At 51.1% G+C, this 20,672-nt stretch overlaps 1 protein-coding gene across 2 annotated transcripts in view; it reads left to right on the forward strand.

Moving 5' to 3' along the window:
• Window positions 1-10,196, forward strand: part of MARCO (macrophage receptor with collagenous structure) — a 36,169-nt gene extending 25,973 nt beyond the window's left edge. For both annotated transcript variants that reach the window (XM_069473501.1, XM_069473510.1), the window contains 5 exons: window positions 6,357-6,401; window positions 7,263-7,361; window positions 7,835-7,879; window positions 8,444-8,620; window positions 9,794-10,196. In XM_069473501.1, coding sequence (XP_069329602.1) covers window positions 6,357-6,401; window positions 7,263-7,361; window positions 7,835-7,879; window positions 8,444-8,620; window positions 9,794-9,927 — 500 coding nt within the window. In that variant the 3' untranslated portion in view covers window positions 9,928-10,196. The remainder of the gene's footprint in view (window positions 1-6,356; window positions 6,402-7,262; window positions 7,362-7,834; window positions 7,880-8,443; window positions 8,621-9,793) is intronic.
• Window positions 10,197-20,672: the final 10,476 nt, after the last annotated feature.

A 20,672-nucleotide genomic window follows, 5' to 3' on the forward strand; every position in this document is an offset into this window, starting at 1 on the left:
GTCTTCTTCATAAATGCTTTCCCTAGGCCCATGTCTATAAGAGTCTTTCCCACATTTTCTTCTAGAATTCTAATAGTTTCACTCCTAAGGTTTAAGTCTGTTATCCACCGTGATTTGATTTTTGTGAGAGGTGAAAGCTGTGGGTCCTGTTTCAGTCTTCTACATGTGGCTATCCAGTTTTCCCAGCACCATTTATTGAATAAGGACTCTTTTCCCCAGAGTATGTTTTTGTCTGCTTTGTCAAAGATTAGATGGCTATATGAGGATGGTTTTATATCTGGATTCTCAATTCTGTTCCACTGGTCTGTGTCCCTGTTCTTGTGCCAATACCAAGCTGTTTTAATAGCCACAGCCTTGTAGCATAGTTTGAAGTCTGATAAATTAATACCTCCCATTTTTTTCTTATTGCTTAAAATTGCTTTTGATAAACGGGATCTTCTCTGGTTCCCTACAAAGTGTAAAATTATTTTTTCTATATCTGTGAAAAATGATGTTGGTAATTTAATAGGGATTGCATTGAATTTGTAGATCACTTTGGGTAGTATAGACATTTTAACAATGTTGATTCTTCCGATCTAGGAGCATGGTATGGTTTTCCACCTGTTTATATGCTCTGCAATTTCCTTCCTTGGTGTTTCATAATTCTCCCTGTAGAGGTCTTTTACCTCTTTAGTTAAATGTATTCTTAGGTACTTTATTTTCTTTGTTGCTATCGTGAAGGGTGTTGAGTCTTTGATTTGGTTCTCAGTTTGACTGTTATTGGCATATATGGATGCCTCTGATTTGTGTGTATTGATTTTGCATCCTGAGACTCTACTGAATTCATTTATCAGTTCCAGGAGTCTCTTGGTTAAATCCTTGGAGTTTTCTAGATATAATATCATATCATCCACAAAGAGTGAGAGTTTGATCTCTTCTGTCCCCATTTGGACACCCTTGATTCTGCTCTCTTGCCTGATTGCTCTCGCAAGGACTTCCAGCACTATGTTGAATAGCAGTGGGGACAGTGGGCAACCTTGTCTGGTTCCACTTCTAAGTGGGAAGGCTTTCAATTTTTCCCCATTCAGTATGATATTGGCTGTGGGTTTATCATATATGGCTTGTATCATTTTTAAGTAGGCCCCATCTATGCCTATTTTGTTAAGCGTTCTTATCATAAAAGGGTGTTGAATTTTGTCAAATGCTTTTTCTGCATCTATTGAGAGGATCATATGGTCTTTGGTTTTGCTTCTATTTATGTGGTGTATTACATTTATAGATTTGCGTATGTTAAACCATCTCTGCATCTCTGGGATGAAGCCCACTTGGTTGTGATGGATTATTTTCTTGATAAGCACCTGGATTCGATTTGCTAGGATTTTATTGAGAATTTTTGCATCTATATTCATAAGGGATATTGGTCTGTAGTTTTCTATTTTTGTTGCATCCTTTCCTGGTTTTGGTATCAGAGTTATATTGGTTTCATAAAATGTATTGGGGGGGGATTCTGTATTTCTCAATGTTGTGGAATAACTTTTGTAGGATAGGCACCAGTTCTCTTTGTAGGTGTGGTAAAATTTGGGTGTGAAGCCATCTGGTCCTGGGCTTTTCTTTTGGGGGAGGTTTTTATTGCTGTTTCGATTATAGTTCTTGATATTGGTCTGTTCAGGAATTCTGTTTCTTCCTGGTTGAGCCTAGGGAGGTTGTGTGTTTCTAAAAATTTGTCCATTTCCTCCACATTTTCCAATTTGTGTGCATAAAGGTTTTTGTAGAATTCATAGATGATATCTTGTATCTCTGTGACATCAGTTGTAATTTCTCCTTTCATGTTCCTGTTGGAGTTTATTAGAGATTTTTCTTTTCTGGTCTTAGTTAGTCTAGCCAAAGGCGTGTCGATTTTGTTTATCTTTTCAAAGAACCAACTTTTTGTTTTATTAATCTCCCGTATAGTTTTCCTGTTGTCCACTTCATTTAGTTCCTATTTGATCTTATTAATTTCACTCCTTCTTCTGGGTTTGGGATGGGTTTCTCCAGCTCTTTGAGTCTATTCATTAAATTTTCTATTTGTAAATTTTCTGTCTTTTTGATATAGGCATTTATGGAAATAAACTTTCGTCTCAGTACTACCTTAGCTGTGTCCCGCAGATTTTGATAACTTGTGTCTCCTTTGTCATTTACTTCAAAGAATCTTTTGATTTCCATCTTGATTTCCTCATTTATGAAATGATCATTCAGGAGAAGGTTGTTTAGCTTCCATGACTTTGAGTAGAAATGAGAATTTCTGTTAGGGTTGATTTTTACTTTTATTCCACTGTGATCTGAGAAGATGCATGATATAATTTCTATTTTTTTTTAATTTTTTAAGACATGCTTTGTGTCCTAGGATATGGTCAATCTTAGAGAATTTCCCATGAGCTGATGAGAAGAAAGTATATTCAGTGGAGTTTGGATAGAATGTCCTGTAAATGTCAGTCAGGCCCATTTGTTCTAGCGTTCTGTTTAAGTAAACCATAATACTTTGAATTCTTTATGTCCTTTTATTTTCCTCTTGGGACAAAACCAAAGTAAAAACAACTTAAAATCTATTTTCTCAACTGTATTTAAAGATGTTTTATTTTAAAGATAAGCAACAAAGGTAATCCAAATAGCAATTAAGCCCTATATCATGACAATAATTTCCCAATTAATCCCATACCTCATACCCAAGTACTGAGGCAGTCCAAGAATTTATTAATATTAAGTTCTACCAAGCCAAGTTACTAAATTGTCACTTAGAAAACCCTTCCTCACTTTCCTCTAGGCTTCTCCGAAGCTTCTGCAGTTTGAGTCCTATCCTCCTTCTTTCTTCTTGCCACGCAGCTCGAATTGTCAAGTTACTAAATTCGCCAGGCTGCACCTAGTCTGCAGATTGGGATGGTATTTAAGGAAGTCTCTTAATGAATTGGAAATTTCTACACTTAACTCGGAATCAGGAGACCTGAGCCTCAACTCCCACCTGCCCCTGACCAGCTGGGCAACCCTCTTGAGCCTCAGTTTCCTCTTTTGTGACCTGCGAGTGGTGTAAACAGAAGCACTGGGTCCTCTCAGCTTGATAAGTATGTGACACCCAGGAAAACCAGTTTGCTTGTGGATAAGAAGAAAAACCCAGCATCCATTTACTCTCTAGTGTGGTTTGCAAACATGCAGTTCTTGAGCCTGTTTTTCAGCCATTTCTCCCCGTCATGTGCAGGAGCTGATCCAATCGGATGCTGCCTTGATTTATAGTGAAGCGATTCTAGTCACTCAATCGATTAGTCAATGAACAGCCACTCAGCCAGCGCCCCCTTAGAGTCCAGCGAGGGTTGGAGAGAAATCACACAAACCTCAATTCTAATTTCCTTCCCTTGAAGAGGCAAGTTTTAGAGCCAAAACCAACACCCATTAAACACATATCAGAAGGCATTTTATCAAGGAGCAACCTCTGCCATGTGAACTGTGGTTCTGGGAGAGCTCAGACGTGAGGGGCTGTGAGTTCCTACAGAGACAGGAAGGCTGCTTGGAGGAGGCAGGCTGTGAACTTGTCCCCAAAGAAAGTGAGATTTGTTTAGGGCAGTGCTGCTCCCAGTGTGGTCCCCAGACCAGCAGCATCAGACTCAACTGGGAACGTGTTAGAAATGCCGGTTCTCGGGTCCCCACCCCCATCCATCTGAATCAGCAGCTCGGGGTAGGGCCCAACAAGTTGTTTTTTAACAGGCCCCCTCCAGTTGATTCTGCACTTGATCTTAGCCAAAAGGCCGAGGAGCGATATCTGGGCGATTCTGATGCACACTTTAGTTTGACTACTCCTCCTTTAGGGGAAGGGATGGCCAAGAGAGACTAGAGGTGTCTTTGGCACCAAGTAGACGGCCCAAGTGAGACTCCAGGGAGGAGTGAGCCTGGCATGCTGATGGCACAAAGGAGCCCACAGGGCACAGAGGGAGGCCAGGCCTGGGTGACAACCTCAGCTTCCCCCTTCACTCCTGTTTGACCTTGGCTAACTCATCTAGCATCCCTGACTCCCTCCTCTGTATAGGAGGGAAATAACACTGTCTTGCAGAGTGGCTGAAAGATCAAACAAGGTAGTGTGTGCAAATCCTTGGCACAGTGCCTGGCACCATGCAGATGGCAAGAAATGCTGAGCCCATGGAGGGGAGGAGCTGGGAGGAGGGGGAGTACCGGAAACGAAGGCAGCAGGGCCAAGCACCAGGGCATGGACCCGGCGAGCAGGGGCTTCCCTGTGGTTCCTGTCTCATAGGGGTGCTTGCTTCTCAGTGCTTTAGAGGACAGTTGGAGAGGTGCACCTCTTTGGGTGGTGACAATAAGGGATGTTCACGGTGCCCCAGGGTCCCTGAACCTCACTTCTGGGAAGAGGATCTTAAGCAGAGATTTCTGCAGAATGGCGCCCTCTAGGACACCGACGGAGAGAGCCTAGAGTCTAGAGGTGGACTGTTTTCTACTCAATCCCCTCCATAGACCTAAATCTGAATGGGGTCTCCTCCCCGCCCATCTTGACATATGCTATTCACATGCAGTAAGCAGAGACTCTGCCATTTCTGCTGGGCAACCTCAGCTAAGTCCCTTCGGGTCAACAGTGAACATTTCCTGGGTGCTTGCAGGGCAGTGAGCCCAGCGATCCTGTGGGGGCTGTACCCCGGTGCCCCCGGCTCTCCCCACCTAGAGGGCAGACACACATGCACACAGGGCCCACGAGATCTCGCAGCACCATTTATTCAGCACTGGCCGGACACTTGGCATGCACGACTTCATTTCAGTCTTAAAACTGCCTCGAGACGCAACAAGGAGGAAGCTGAGGCTCAGACAAGGACACGTGGCTGAAGGTCACAAAGCTGGTAGAGGGCAGAGGGAGACTAAGCCCAGGCAGCTGACTCTGGAAGCACTTTGCTTTACTGCCTTGGGAGAAAGGACATCATCCACTGGACAAAGCCAGGGAAGGATTCACAGTCGGCGACGTCTGACATCTTCACAGGGTTTACAGGCCGACTGTGGGTTCTTCAGGTGGACCAGAGGAGTGAGGCATTCTAATCAGAGGGACCAGAGTGTGTGCAGATGGCCCTGGGTGAGCTGCGGCCTGTCTGCCAGGGGCTGTCCTCAAAGGCATCTCCCCTCTTACGAGAACCTATCCCAGCCTCAGTTCTGTCCCCAGCCCTGAATCAAGGAACTGAAGTATTGCCCTCTCAGAACCTTCTGGTACTCTTCGCTTCTCCTGGCGTCTTGGCCATCTGACACCCCTCCCCAGGCCGCACCAGGCCTCAGTGGGTCATCTGGAACACTGCCGGGAGTCACGACTTCTCTTGCTCACGATTCCAAGAAGGGGCCTGAACAGGTGCAGAGGACACCCAGGGGCTGAAGTGGGAGGCAGGGGAGGTCGCGTCAGAACCTCCCCCAGGCAACTGCCCTGGGGATGACTGAGCTGCCTGTGGTTTCCGTGATGGACTGTTGGCAAAGGCCAGTCAAGGGCACGGCCACAAGCAGAGATGCTCGTGAGTTGCTGTCTGCATTCCCCTCATTCCCCTCTAGGAACTATTACTTCATGGCCAATAACGAGCTTGTATTTACCCCAAGTTCATGTAACTGGGGAGTCCTGTTTCTCTGAGATAAAATCAATACTGGCCTTAAAATCATGATACCACGATGTCGCTAAATGAGCAAGTTATTAACCCACAGTGACCCCGCTGGGGGTTGGGGACAGGGGTCTTCCATGAAAGTTTATTGAATAAAGGGATGAATGACTGGACAGAAGGAAGTAAGGGAGGGAGGGAGGACGTTTCACATTAACTGCAGCAGGCTCATCACCAGTGATTGCACTTATTATTTTTCCATTTTCTGGACATGAGGCCCTTTAGCCACCTGAATCTCCAGCCACACTGGGGCCAAATGGAATAAACCAACAAACACTGATGGAGCATCTACTATGGGTGAGGACACCCAAAGCTCCTGGTGGCCACCGAGTCCCCTTCCCAGCCTTTTAGAATTCAAGATAATTTTGTTTTCAAAATATGTCTCAATTCTCTTCCAATAAGATGGCACAGCAAAGAAGGGCAGGGCAGTTAGACACCAAGTGGCGATATCGGTGGGCAGGGAGGCCAGCGGGTGCGTCTGGGGTCTGTCTAACCCGGGCTTTCACCCAGCTCGTTGCCGTTTCCCCCCACACTCCCGTCGCCTCTGGTCTGCAGACTGTCTCCTCTTACGCTCTGCCGAAGAGGCTTTAAACAATTGCGGAGAACCAATGTATCTTTCCGTCTGCATTAATCAGACAAAAGGTAGAGGTTGTCTAAGATTAAAAGTGTCTAATATCTAAGTTTTATTATCTCCTCCCCCCTTTTTTGTTTTGATCTTAGGACTTCAAGGACAGAAAGGAACAAAAGGAGAATCAGGAGTTCCAGGTAAAGGGCCGGCTTCATTTTAATCTCCCCGAATGATGACTGGAAAGCCTGCCTGCTTGCAGAGGGGGCTTGTTGACTTTGGACACACAGCTGTGACCTTCCCCCAAAGTCAAGGCCAAGATTCCAGGGCTCTGTCAGACAAGCCTCAGTTCTTCCCCTGGAAGAACTCGGCATCCTGAGGGGTGTAGGGTGTGGGGCGGGGGCTCGGCTGGCGGGGGCCCCAGGCTGTGCAGGCACCAGTGAGCTGTGCAACCGTCCTTTCAGGCCCGGCTTGGTGCCTCCTGGTCTCTGCTGTGGTCCATTTTCCTCTTCCTCTTGGCCCCAGCCCCTCCTCCACCAGGCGTCCTTATTCTCATCCTGGCCCACAACCCTGTGCTTCCGGTTGGCCGCTGAGCTCAGCACTGGCTGCACAGCGTCTCTGGTCTTCCCAAAAGCCCTACCCTCGTGGATGCTAAAGCAAAACTTCTCAGTCACATTTCTAAAGCACCTTTCTTCCTCGTGAGCTAAATATTCTATTACTACTTTAATTTGCTAATGAAGATATTGAGGCTTAGAAATATTCTAGCAAATTCTCCCTGAATGGCTAGAACTTCCATACAATTATGTAATCCCAGAAGGCCCAACAACCTGTGGGATCCTGCCAGCTACTTCCACCTGCATGTTCTCAACAGCATTTACGTGAGAGTCGGGCGATCAGAGCAGCCCCCAGTTGGACTAAAGACACAGGCTGAACATTCACACCACCCATTCTAGGGGAGACTTGGTAGTTAAGGACAACCTACTCATTAAATGCCAAGGCCGTTGGGTCGCCCTCGGGGAAGCAGAGCCGGGCATCTGACGGGGTGGCCTTCCTCCTCTCAGGCTTCACAGGCAGGAAGGGGGAACAGGGAAGCCCCGGGCTGGCAGGCCCCAAGGGAGCACCTGGACCAGCTGGCCAAAAAGGAATTCCAGGAGAGAAAGGTAAGGCCTCTGTTTCTGATTCGTGAGTTCTTAGGAGAGGCCCTGTTTTAAGAGGTTTGGGGGTTTTCAGGACCCAGGAGGGTGGAGGCTTACTTACTCAGTTGACAGGTGTGTGCTTGCATACAGCAGAGGATGAGGCACACCTGGCAGGTGCGTGGACATGCACGCGAGCCGTGCCCCTCCGCGCCCCACGCTCCCCAGTTTCCATGCCTCTTACCTGTCCAATGGCCCTCATCAATCTAACTTCAATCCTTCCTGCTGTAGCTGAGGCCCGTTTCTTCTTGCTCAACCATTGCCAGCCATGGCACATCCAGTCCCCATGATGACAGGTCACAGGTGAGGCTGCAGGGGGAGTCCTGCAGACCTCCTGCCGTCCCCCCCCCCCCCCGCCCACTCCCCACTCCTGGCCAATGAGGGCAAGGACGTCCCGGCTGGGTTTCCTCCAAAGCGTGTGGGTTTTCTCCTCATGACAGGGTCTTCTGGACAGCAAGGACAAAAGGGACAAAAAGGCCAAAAAGGTAATTGCTATTTCTATTCTCTTTAATTTGTGTTTTAGAGTCATTTCTGTACTTGAAAATTATGTGTGTTAGGGGGAGAGACCTTGGTTCTCAAAGAAATTCCTCATTTTTGGAAAAAGTTGATGGACTCATCCCTTGGATAAGCCTGCCCACGGCACACAGGCACGGCTTCCCTCCCTCCCTCCTTCTCCTCTCTCCCTCCCTGCCTCCCCCCTTCTTCTCTCCCTCCACTCCTTCCTCCCTTCTTTTACTCAGCTTTTCTTTGTTTCTCTCCACAACACATGATAAGACATGTTCTATGAGATTTGCAAACCGGCCACAGAGACAGCCTCTAGAATCATGTACTTTTCTCCGACAGCCAGGTGCCTACAGGCCCAGGTGCTCGGAGGCTGCACGCCAGGTTGTGTTGGTGCCATAAAGTGGCATCTTCCAGGCTCTGGTGACAGCCAAGCAAGGGGGTTTCTTTGTCATAACGATAGAGCACCCCAAGTGAAAAGGAAGAGCCTGTGTTTACACAAAGCCCCGGGCGCTTTCCTTGCCCCCCACATGTGTTCTTTCCCCCAGGTGAATCCCTGGCCCCCGTCAGGATCGTCGGCAGTGCTACTCGAGGCCGGGCTGAAGTTTTCTATGACGGTACTTGGGGGACAATTTGCGATGATGGCTGGGACAATTCCGACGCAACTGTCTTCTGCCGCATGCTGGATTACACCAGGGGAACGGCCATTTCCGCAGTGGAAGCTGGTAAGTGAGTCATCAGCCAGGAGGCTCTTCCCCTACGCTGCTGACGTGACATTCTTATGCTTGCAAGTGACTCAATGTGGTCGGGGTTAAAAGACAAGTATTGGTTCAAGCAGCAGAAAAGTTCCGCAGCTCGGGGCTCCAGGCTTACGTCCTTCCAGCTTGGCCACCCTGGCAGAAGGGTGGTCTGGGTTCCCCAGCAGTGACAGCAAAGGTTTGCCTGGGGCTATGACTGTCGTGGCTTGGGTCAGTGTCCGCGCAGTCCTGGAGTCAGAGTGCCACATAGCCGAGGGTGCGTGCGGGGCAGCCGTGTTGCGGGAACCAGAGGAGCGGGAGGAAGCCGCGGCCATGCACGGCGTCTCTCCATCAGCCTGGACTGCCCAGCAGCCTTGGCTGTGATCGTCTCTAAAGAGAAGGTGAAAAGGGAAGAGCAAACAATCAGAGTGGGGCCATAATGAAGTCAGTGAGGGGAAGCTATCCTAGGGCACTGCAGACGCAGCCTGTGTCCTTCCGTCGAAGGTTCAAACCTTGAGCAAAGGAGTTAAGTCCCAGGGGCTGAGCCCCTTTCTTTGGCCGCACTAGCTGACCCAGCAGGGGACACAGGCCGGTTTCCCCTGCTCCCAACCCCGAAGGCTCTCTGTCCTCACCCCATCCCAAAGCGAATACCTGCATTTTAATCTGAGTCCAGTTGGACTGTAAAACTCCTTCAAAATACACTTTTTCCTCGTGTGGATTAAGCCTCTACGGGTTGTCATATCGTCATGTAAATGACTGTAATGGAATAACCCAACGCTCCTCAATTACATGGGAAGGAGGGTGTGAGCGCCGTGTGCCCAGCAGGGGGCTGGCGTGGGGGGAGGGGCACGCGAGGAAGGCGCACGCGGCCGTAGCGAATGAGCAGGGGGGAGACCGAAGGCTGGGACGCTCCCCAGGAGGAGATGTCAAATAGGGCATGAATTAAGCATCGAATATTTGTATGAGACTTTTGTCAAAGGGTGGGGAACAGAACAGAGGCAGAGTCATTATAAAAGACCAGACTAACCGTTAGCACGTGGGGCCTCCGGAGTACACATGGGAGAATTTGGCCGTCTACCCCAGACGGAAACAGGAATGTGGCTGCTCTGCTGTGATTGTCTCCTCTCTCCCTCTCTCCCTCCTCGCCTTCTCGGTACCAAGGCACCGGGCAGATCTGGCTGGATGACGTTGCCTGTGACGGGACAGAGAACAGCCTATGGTACTGCAGGAAGAGCACGTGGGGCTCCCACAACTGCATCCACAGTGAGGATGCCGGCGTGGAGTGCAGCACTTGACCTAGAAGCCCTTCTCCGGCTGCTCCCGAGGCGTCCGGGCTCCCACGGGGAAGGCAACGCTCTCAGGGGGCTTCCCTGGGAGCAGCTGAGAAGCCTCTGCAGAGGGGTCGTTAATAAAGCTCAAAGTGCTACCTGGCAACATCACGGGCTGTGGCTGAGTGTCACCGCGTCAGTACCTCCCATCCCTTACCCATGTGTCCACTCAGCGCACACAACATTGCGTCGGATTCTCCCATGTGCGTGCACACAGGGACAGTGGATCCCAATTTCTAGCCGGGGGAGAGCAGGGGTGGAAGGTGCGATGCAGAAGGTGGAGGTCACCTGTAGTCAAAGTTAGCCTTGACCGTCTCTTCAACCATTCAGACAGCATCTGTGGTGGCGCATTCTCCATCCGGCATCGGAGATGCTCACTCTATCTTTGGCTTCCAAGCAAATGAAGAGATTGGCTTGCAGTTGGCACCACGTTGCACAATAAATATGAATTGTGCCTTTAAGCCTGAAAACTAGTTCTCATTAGGATGTGAGCTCCAGAAATGGGACTTTTGTCTTTTTGGTCCACCCCTGTAGGGGCTCAGTAAGTATTTGTTGAACGACTGAACTAAACCAAGAAGGTGGAAGAGCTCACCCTAAGAGACAGGCTCCCCTCTTTCTTGCCAGCGTTTGCCTGGGATATATACTCTCTGAGTGAAATTATGATCTCTCTCTCCCTCTAGGGCCAGGTGTTGTGACCTCACAGTGTCATCATTCCCTCTTGACTGATAAGGAAGCTCAGCCTCAGGGTATTAAGGAAAGTGCCCGAAGCCACTTATAAATGGCAGGGCCAAGGTTAGAACCCAGGGAGGAGCACACAGAAGAGAGGCGGAGTGGCCAAAGTTTCTGGCCACTGCTCTGCATTGGGCACAGGGTGAGACACATTCCCCACTGGGATGCCCCAGGGTTCTTGCCCTCAAGACCTCATCTAACCGCCCAGAACCCTGTACACACTTTCAGAGGCTGCAGCTGCACAACCCAGCACAAGTGTCAGCATTGCTGGGGGACAGAAGGGCTTGGGCTCTTGAGAGAGGAGGGGGCCTTGAATGCTGGCTGTTTTAGTTTGGCAGAAGCCCCTAGAATCATGTACTTTTCTCTGGCATGTGGCATGGGGATGGTAGGTCAGAGAGAAAGGAAGACAATTTCAGCCATATTGGGGCTTCTGGGATTAATTACACATTTGGCAAATGTGTAACCACTGTGTTCTCTCAGCATCCCCTCCCTTCTAAAATCTTGTACCCTGGCCAGGAGCGGTGGCTCACGCCTATAATTCTAGCACTCTGGGAGGCCAAGGCAGGAGGATCGCTCGAGGTCAGGAGTTTGAGACCAGCCTGAGCAAGAGCGAGACCCCCATCTCTACTAAAAATAGAAATAAATGACCTGGACAGCTAAAAATATATATAGAAAAAAATTAGCTGGGCATGGTGGCACATGCCTGTAGTGCCAGCTCTTTGGGAGGCTGAGGCAGAGAATTGCTTGAGCCCAGGAGTTTGAGGTTGCTGTGAGCTAGGCTGATGCCACGGCACTCCAGCCTGGGTAACAGAGTGAGACTCTGTCTCAAAAAAAAAAAAAAAAAAAGAATAAAATCTTGTAGCCTGTTGCTTACCTCCCAAGAAGGCTTTTGCCCGAGGGAAGGAAAGGGCAGGCAGTGCCTGAAACAAAGCTGTCATCTACCCAACCTGAAGCTCAGAGCTGACTTCCTGCACCTCTTTAGGAAGACTAGAGCTATGAAAACAGAACTGAAAGCAGAAACGATTTTCTAAGGCTTTTTCATTGAAGTTTAAGTGCTTATCAAAAGCCAAGCCTGGCTGACTTGGTGCTAGCAGTTTTAAGTAAGGGAGGTCTGAGCTGAGCAAACAGGAAGGGCGTTTGGGGACAGTGGGAAAGGAAGTGAGGGGACAGCAAAGGAGAGGAGGGTCCTCCCTGGCAGTCCCTCATCCTCATTTCCTGTCCCATGATCCATCTCCTCAGACCGGTGCGGGGGACTAGTCCCTGCCTGGGGAACCCCCCCCCACCCCTGACCCATGTCTCGGGATGCTGACTCGCCCTTGGGCCCTGACAAGGACACCAGCCCACAGGAACTCACCCTTGGTGCACCTGGAGAGCTCATTCTCGACAGCACCCTGCTGTCGGCTAAGGGTGCCAGGAGCCCACGCTGAGCTGCGAGCTCAGGCTGGGGCATTTCTGCAGCTTCTCCTTTGTTTACTCTTTTACTCAACAAATGTTTATTGAATCTCAGCTTTGTGCCAGGCACGGTGCTAAGCACAGGGAATAACTGCCTCATGGAGCTTTCAGGATAGTAGGGAAGCCATATTAATCAAATAATTACAAATAAATGTGATAAATGCTGTGAGGAGATAGAAATGGCTCGGTGGGAGCATATGACGGGAGAGGTGACCTGGTCAAAGGATGTCAGGGAAGGAAGGGTAGGAGGTAACTCCATGAAGGTGGGGGGGTTGAGGGACTGTCCCAGGCAGAGAAAGAACCGTGTACAAAGGAATCGGGCTAGTAATAACGGACTGAAGAGAGGCAGATGTGACAGAAGCTGAAATGCAGAGTGAGCAGAGTGGGAAACCAGGCTGCTGCCGGGGTAAGCCGAGGCGGCACCAGGCAGGGTCTTAGATAACGTAGGGATTTTTCATCTTCATCCTAAGGGCAAGTGTTTCTAATGTGCGGACAGGGTAGCATGCTAAGAAGTAAAGATCATGACTGCAGATCCTTCCAGAAGTCATGTGTGTCAGCCACTGTTCTCCAAGCTATGCTCTGCACTCTCCCTCCCCCACACACACATACACACACTCACGCTCAAACACACACATAGACACACCCAGTGCATCTTCCCACAGGAGCAAACAACTGCTTACAGGCACAGAATGGTCAAAATCCCTGCAGGGAATGGACCGTCTGCCCCCGCCGCAGCTCAGAGACGCGCTGTGGCTCAGCCACGCCCAGCGCTCCCCGCCCAGGGCTTTGGTCTTCCTCTCTGAGCTGCCGACTTTCCCACCTACACTTCCAGAGCAGGCCTCTCTCCTGAGTTCCTGTCGCATTTATCCAACTGTCTGCCAGCTGCCTCCACAGCAACCTCCAGGGTGAGGCAGCTGAAGCCTGACTCACCGGCCCCTCTTGTGTTTCCCATCCTAGTAACCGGCTCTCTCCATGCAGCGGCCATGGCGGCCCAGGCCACAGCACCTACGGCCACCTGAGTGCCTGGAATGTCTCCTGCTTAGTCTCTAATCAGTCTCCCTCCAGTACATGCCACCAGCCGCCATTCATTCTCCACACAGCAGCATCAGGGAGCTTCAAAACTCACACAGCAGGCCAAGCCTAAAGCCTCAGGTGGCTCTCCGGTCCTTAGGCTGTGGGCGACACTCGACACCATGGTTTACAAGGAAGTGGCCCGGACACTCTACCTCACCTATTCCTCCAGCAAGCAGAAGGCTTCCACTCCCTGTCACATCCAGTCCTTTGCCCATGCAGTTTCTCCTAAGCAGCATCTCACACACTACAGGCTGATAAATATTTTCTGATAGACTCCCTGAATAAATGAATAATTGAAAGAAAAAATGAAGGAAGGAAGGAATGCTCAGCAGAGTGCTCCTCACTGGGACTCCTTCATGGTCCTTCCTCGGACGGGAGGTGGGGCCTTGTGTCCATCATACTCTCTTTACATCCTGTGACTAAAGGCTCCCACTTGGTGTCCCTGATTGAAGGAACGGCCTTCTCCAGCGTCAAATCTAATCCTCTGCCTTTTCTATTTTACAAGGTTAGCTTCCAAAACAAAATGCAGAGCCCAGGTTTTCCTAGGTGTATTGTAAATTCTAAAACTTCCTACTTTCCTGCTGCCCTGAGATGCCCACATCAGGCTGTGACACCTGCCCAGGTGACCAGGTGAGCAGTGTGGTGACATTGGCTCCTGCCTCAGTTCCCCTTTTTGTCTGCCCTTGACTGTGACCTCGTGACCTTTAGGCATACCCATGAGATCCCCCCATGCCCTGTACTGGGTGCTCGCCCCAACTCCACCTGCCCCCGGGCCTCACTCTCTCTCAGCTCCCCACTGGCTTGGTTGAGCCGGCAGCCCTGGCACTGTGTGACCCCCTCTTAGCACACAGAGACTCTGCCTCCAGGACCTGTGAGTATAAGAGCTTTGTTTTCCTGAGCCTCTCCTGTGTCCCCTATTGTGGCTACACACCTGACTGATCATCTCCTAAAAGAACACAGAACACCAGGACATTGCATGATACAAGTAATATCATTCTCCTTTTATAAATGAGCAGACTGAATCTGCGGGAGGTGAAGCCATGCGGTGTAGAAGCTCTATTCCACCACCCACATATTCGTGGCCATTGCCATGTGACTTTGCAGCTCCTCTCCTCCGAAGCAAGGTCTGGGCTGGTCTAAAGACTTGCTTTAGTCAACACAGAGTAGCGGAAGTGCTGGGGAGTACTTCTAAGCCTGGGCCTCAAGGGGCCTTGCGCTCTTTGGTTCTCTCTCTTTCTCTCTCTCTCTTTCTTGGAATCCCAGCGTCGTTATGAAAACAAGCCCAGGCTGGCCCGCTGGGTGAGGAGTGAGCATGTGCAGCGTGCCCAGCTGCCCCAGCTGAGGCCACCCCCATCAGCTGGCCCACAGCTAACCACAGCTGCACTAGTGAGCCCAGCCCAGGTTGGTCAAGTCCAGCCCACATCAGAAGAGCTACCTGCCAACCAACCCATAAACTCTTGAGAAAGCACAAGTGGTTGTGGCTTAACAACACTAGGTTTGGGGGCGGCTTGTCATGCAGCAATAGTGACTGATAAAATTGACCAAGGACACACAGCTAGTAAGGGGCAGAGCCGGGACTCAAACCCAGGTCTGTCTGGCATCAGTGAGACTGAGAGAAGGAGGAGAGCTGCTGCTGCCGGGACCTCTGCCTGGTGGCTCATCTGAGAAGCTCTCGGGCCTTGCTAAGCTAAGGAAGTTTCCTTTTTGGATGCACAGGGGCCGCCACACATGGCCACAGAGTGTCAGCGTGCTGATTCTGCGGCTCGTGGTGGGGCTGAAGAGGAACTGGTTAAACCAGCACAGGGATGGCTGCACCCTCGCTGCCAGAGGGCAGGGCCAGGCCACAAATGGGGCATGGCCTCCACATGACACTGCATCGGGAGACTCCGCTCTGCTGTCCACGTGAGATGTCTCCTTCCTGCTGCTCCCCCTTCCTGGCCACGACCTGCAGTGCTGAGCAGACTGGCTGGACAGGACAGAGGTGGCAGGGCCCTCAAAGGACCCCCTGTGCACAAGCCCTCCTGCCACTCCCCTGCCCAGCAGGGCGACCACAAGGCACCACCCAGCACCGGATCATGGAGGTGTGGGTGTCTGAGAACCAAAATTCTGGAGCCATATGGCCCGGGTAAGAGTGAATAGAAATAGAGAAAGATTTTCAGTGGGTGTGGGGAGCAATTTGGCAAGATATAATGCAAACTTTTTTAAACAGAAAAAGGAACTAATCAGAAATGCCCACTGTATAGGTCAGGTATGGCTGCATAACAAATCACACCAGATTTGGTAAGTTGTGACAATTATTTATGCTCCCTCAAGCATCTTCAGGTTGGTGGCTGGGGATTGGCTGATCTGGGCTGGGCTCAAGTAGGCAGCTCCGTCTCATGCCACAGGACCAGCCGGGCTTGGCTCCTTGCTGTGACTCAGGCTCAGGTCTGCTCTATCTAGCTTCCTTCTGGGGCCTTCTCCTGGCAAAGGCAGAGGATAGGAAGGCAAGCAGGAATACACTGAATTCTCTTAAGGCCTAGGCTCAGAAGTGGCACATTTCACTGGCCAAAGCAAGTCACCTGGTCAGATCCAAAGTCATGGGGCAGGGAAGTTCACTCCACCTCCAGTGGGAGGACGGCAGAGCCACATGGCAAAGGGCGTGTGCAGGAGGGGTACAGAAAGGGGCCAATGAGACCATCTGCCAACCCACAGAAGTGCATCTGAGTTCTCTGGAGTCACACAGATGTGCCTGTGACTTATGTAAACTCAAACCCCCGTGTTCAGAAAAATTAAAAGAAAAAGGTAATTTAAACAGTGGTCTAAAGTATGCTTTGCATGTACCTTCTTTACTACAGCCTGTATTTTATATATTTACACATATGCATTACTGTCCCTGGTGTGTACACAAAATGATGACACTGTACTTCACAGGTGACTTAAGAGGTTGTCAAAGGTATTTTGACTATACATGAGTTCCCCCATATGAGATTTGCTTCTGTTGTAGAGAAGAATTGGAAATAGCAATGACCAATGTAGAGGTTCGGTTACCTGAGTGACCGTACATAAAATGCAATTACAGACTCACCAACCCTTATAAACCATATTACAGAGGATATTTAGGAATATGAGGAAGTATTCATGTTATATTTATTTTAAGAGAAATAAGTTATAAAACAGTATGTACAGAAGAACCACGGTTGAGTAAGAACAGTTTTTCCCTTCTCCCTGTCCATCCCCACCCCAGACGCAACCCAGCACCAAAGACCTGGGAGTCTCCTCCAGATGCTTCTCGGGTCTGTCCTTTCATCCCCAGCCCTGTCCCTCCACCCTCGCCTCTACCGTGCCAAAGCCACAGCGTCTGTGGCCTAGAAGATTGCGTAGACTCCTAACTGCTCTCTCTTCCTTTAGTCTTTCTATCCGCTCACCCCAAATAGCCAGAGTGACCTCAGATCTAGTCACTTCCTTGTTTAAAATCCCTCAAAGACCACCTGCTGCCATTACAAGGAAGTCCCCACTCCTGGCCACAGTGTGAGAGGCCCTTGGTCCTCCAGCCTTTGAATCGCCACTTTCCACCTCGCCAGACCTTACTCTCCAGCCTGACGAATCTCACTCAGTGCCTCAGAGTCTCCCGCTGCAGATGTTTCTCTTTGGTAGTAGGATTGTGGTTGATTTTTATTTATTTTGGATGAGGGAGTATATATTTATAAGCAGAAAAAAATATAAACTGCCAGTTAAAGTAAACAATAAAAGTACAATATGCATCATCAAAGAGCCCAGAATCTTCCCCTTCCTGAGCTCAGACTTTGAGTCCTGGTCGCCCTGGGTCTGCTGTGCATGGCTGCTGTGCAAGCTGCTCCGAGGACAGGAGGTACAGGGTCCACAAAACACCTGTGCTGGGTGGGCTGAGAAGAGAAATGGGCGCAGCTGGAAGGAGACAGGCAGGGTGCAGGGGAGGACTTGCTATTTTATAATAAGATATAATGTGTCCTGTTTGTATGCTGACAGGAATGACCCAGTAGAGAGAGAGAAATTAATAATTCAGGAGAAGGGCATAATTTCAGGAGCAGAGTCCTTACAAGGACTAGAGGGCAAAGGATTCTGAGCAATTGGTGGGAGTAGGAATAGTTCTTTCATTACAACAGGAAGGAAGGCAAAAATATGAATAAAGATGCAGTAGCCAGAGGATCTGGTGGTGGAAAGATGAGGGACGAGGGAGTTCTCATCTGATTGCTTCCATTTTCTCAGAGGGCATGAGCCAAGGTCAGCAGCTGAGCAGAGGGGGAGGAACAGGTGCTGGGGGGCTGCCAGGGGAGAAGGATCTGACTCTGGGGTGGGAAGGTTCACCATTGCCTTTCCTGGGAATGTCAGGAATACGCAGGAGGCCATCACTGAGGGTTCACCCATGCCGGGCACACATTATCTCAATTAATCTTCAGAACAAACTGCAAGGTAGATAGTACTGGACCATCCTACAGATGGGGAGCTGTGTGTTCAAGGTCAAACAGCTGGTAGGGGGCAGCGGCAGAATTTGAACCCAGGTGTGTCATACGACAGAGATGAGTGGTCCTCTACTCATCCTGCAGGAGACACCTTTGCGGCACCTTCATGCTCCCCCTCTCCCTTCTGCCCAACTGGGCACCATCCCATGCCATGGCTAAACCCCTAGTCAAGTCCCGTTTCCCGAACATGGCAAATCTGGGGACTCTAGTACATTGATGGCTGCTGATAGTTTAATGTCCCCCAAGGGCCCCTCACTGCTTAATAATTTGCCACACCTGTTTTCCTTTGCACTTGTCACAACCCTGTCCCCAACCTCACCATCTCACGCTTGCACTCCCCCCTGCAACTTAGCAGCCATTGACACGTGCCTACTGTATGTATGATGCTGTGCTGAACGCCGATGATTCAAACAGTAAAGACCTGTTCCTGTCCGCCAGGCCAGGGTCCACAGGGAAACCAGAGGAAGCATGACCTCAGCACAGGGTGGCAGCCTGGGCTGGCCCAGGAATGTGGGGACCAGCAGGGTTCCTGATCTGAACCCCCACCGGGCCCAGAGCCAGATTGGGATTCCCTCCCTTGCCACACTCCCAAGCTCTATATTGTAAAATCTTAATGAACACGTACAAACTGCTTTATGGTGTCTCCTCAAAATAACACTAAAGATAAAACACAAAATTTGCATGTTTGTTCAAATGCATAATAAAACAGCACTTTCCTGTATTTTCTGACTGCAGTCCTCAAATAAGCCGATGGGAGCGCTTCTCTGCTCCTCTGCACCTCTGGGTGGGGGAAGGACGTAGCTGGTGCACCGTGGTGCACAGTAGGAGCTTGGGACGTTTATGCACTTGGCCTTCCCAGGAACTTGGCAAACCCTGGGCGGCGGTGACTGGCCATTGCAGGCAGTGGCAGGGCTAGCGACTGAGGAGTGGCCTGGGGAAGAGTGGGCTTCCAGCCGGCCTCCCCCACAAACATCACCGGGCTGCCTGCCCCTCGGCGCCTGGGGGCCGGCGGGCTTTCCCTGGGGTGGAAGGCCGAGGCCTCATTTAGCAGCAGATCCGGTCCGGCGCGGGAGGTCGCCTTCTCTCTCCGGGCACGCGGGGGCGCTGCAGGCCGCGCTCGGGCCGGCTCGCCGCCCGGCGCTGAACAAGAACCTCAGACGGAGGCTCCTGGGTCCGGGACTGCCGGGACCCCGGCCACCCAGCTCGGGAGAAATATGCCCCCCTCACCTATTCCGTCTCGGCCTCGCCAGACCCCTCCTAGACCTCGCCTTCCGATCCCTGGGAATAACCCGTCCACTGTCGCCCGCACAGATGGCGTTCAGAGGGCTGCGTGCAGGTGGCCTGCGCCCTTGGGGTGTAGAGAAACGCCCACTTATTAAGCACAGATTGTGAACTGGCACTCTGTGAAGTTCTTTACGTACACTAATTCCTCAGAACAATCCCATGAGATTCTACAGCTCCCACCGCACTAAGGAGAAAGCCGAAGCTCAGAGAGGTTAGGTTATTTGGCGAGGGCCGCACAGTGAGCTGGTAAGCCGCAGAACTGGTGGTCCAAACCCAAGGCTGACCCAGAAGGCCACATCTTCCTCTATACCTGCCACCCTCTTCCCATGCCCACACCCCAGGGTAAAGAATCTGGGCAGGAGGAGGTGGCTACTTGAGCAAGATTGATAGCGGGACTTGGGAAGAACTTGGGGAGACCAGAGTCCTATGGTGGATAAGTGCCCAGTAGTCGGGGGCCTGAGTTCTAGTCCCTATTCTGCCAAATATGGCTATGACCTCCAGCCAAGTCCTGCTCCTCCCGGGCACATTTCCTTGTTTGGACCAGGAAGGGTGGGACTAGGCCATTGCAAGACCTCCACTGTCTCTGACCGACCGTTTGTACGAGGAGGCCTCCCACCTAGGGCTTCCTCTAAGGGCTGCTCAGCGAGGATAGGAGGGACCCAGGAACGGGACTTCGCACAACCCATCCAGGCTGTGCCATCTGTGTAGTGGGGTCAGGGGATACCAGAGGACCAGAGCCACTGAAAATGTCCCAGCCACAGGCCTGCCTGGGGGTGGGCAGGGCCACAGAAGCCTACCCCAGCAGGTGCTCACCTGTGGTCTTGGTGTGTCCATGGCCACTGGCCATGTCTCGGGCCCTCTGGCATCAGGAGACTCCCTGGCATTTAACAGCCCACTCTTCCCTCTTCTGGAAGCTGCTTCTCTCCTCCAGCTCTTTCCCCGGGAGTGTTTCCAGTTTAATTCCGTTCCAGCAAACCTACCTGGGCACATCCTAAGTGCCAGGCCCTGCTGCAGGTGTTGGGCATGGGAGCTCTGCCCAGTGTGGGGACAGAACCATTGACAGACAACTAGACAATACCATACGGGGCCCAGGGACACAGAGGAGGATGAGGAGCCCTCTGGGGCTGACAAAGAACAGGGAGCCTCCCTGCGGGGGTCCCACCTGAGCTCGGAGAGGAGCACAGGTCAGCTACGGGAGAGGCAGAGGCTGCCAGAGAAGGGAGCTGCATGAGTGTGGTGTGGGGCCGGGGCAGGACAGGCCAAGGGGCATGGGAGGGAGGGTCCCCCATGCACAGACTGGAGGGCAGAGTCTCGGCTGATTCCGGGGTTCGTGGCAGGGGTGCCCGGGAGTGCAGTTGCACTGTTCACCAAAACAGAGGATGCAGGAGGGCAGGTCAAGGGAAGGATAAGCTCGGGTTTTACCTGGGGGCCCTGAGAGCTGTCCAATTGGCGCGGACAGGACGGACCCTTTAGGGTTACCTGGGCCTGCTGAGGAGACCCTCCCAGGGCACCCAAAGCGTGGAGAGTTCTCAGAGGCAATTAATGTGATCCTGAGATGCTGACTGTGGCCCCAGCTGTCATTGATAAAAGAGGCTGCAATTAATTAAAAATGAGCCTCCTCCCTGGTGAGCTGCGTTCACTGCTCCCAGCTCTGCACCCGATGGCTCCTTATCTCCTGGATGAATGGACTTG

The sequence above is a fragment of the Eulemur rufifrons genome, chromosome 1, assembly GCF_041146395.1.
Source record: "Eulemur rufifrons isolate Redbay chromosome 1, OSU_ERuf_1, whole genome shotgun sequence".
In the NCBI taxonomy this organism is placed as follows: domain Eukaryota; kingdom Metazoa; phylum Chordata; class Mammalia; order Primates; family Lemuridae; genus Eulemur; species Eulemur rufifrons.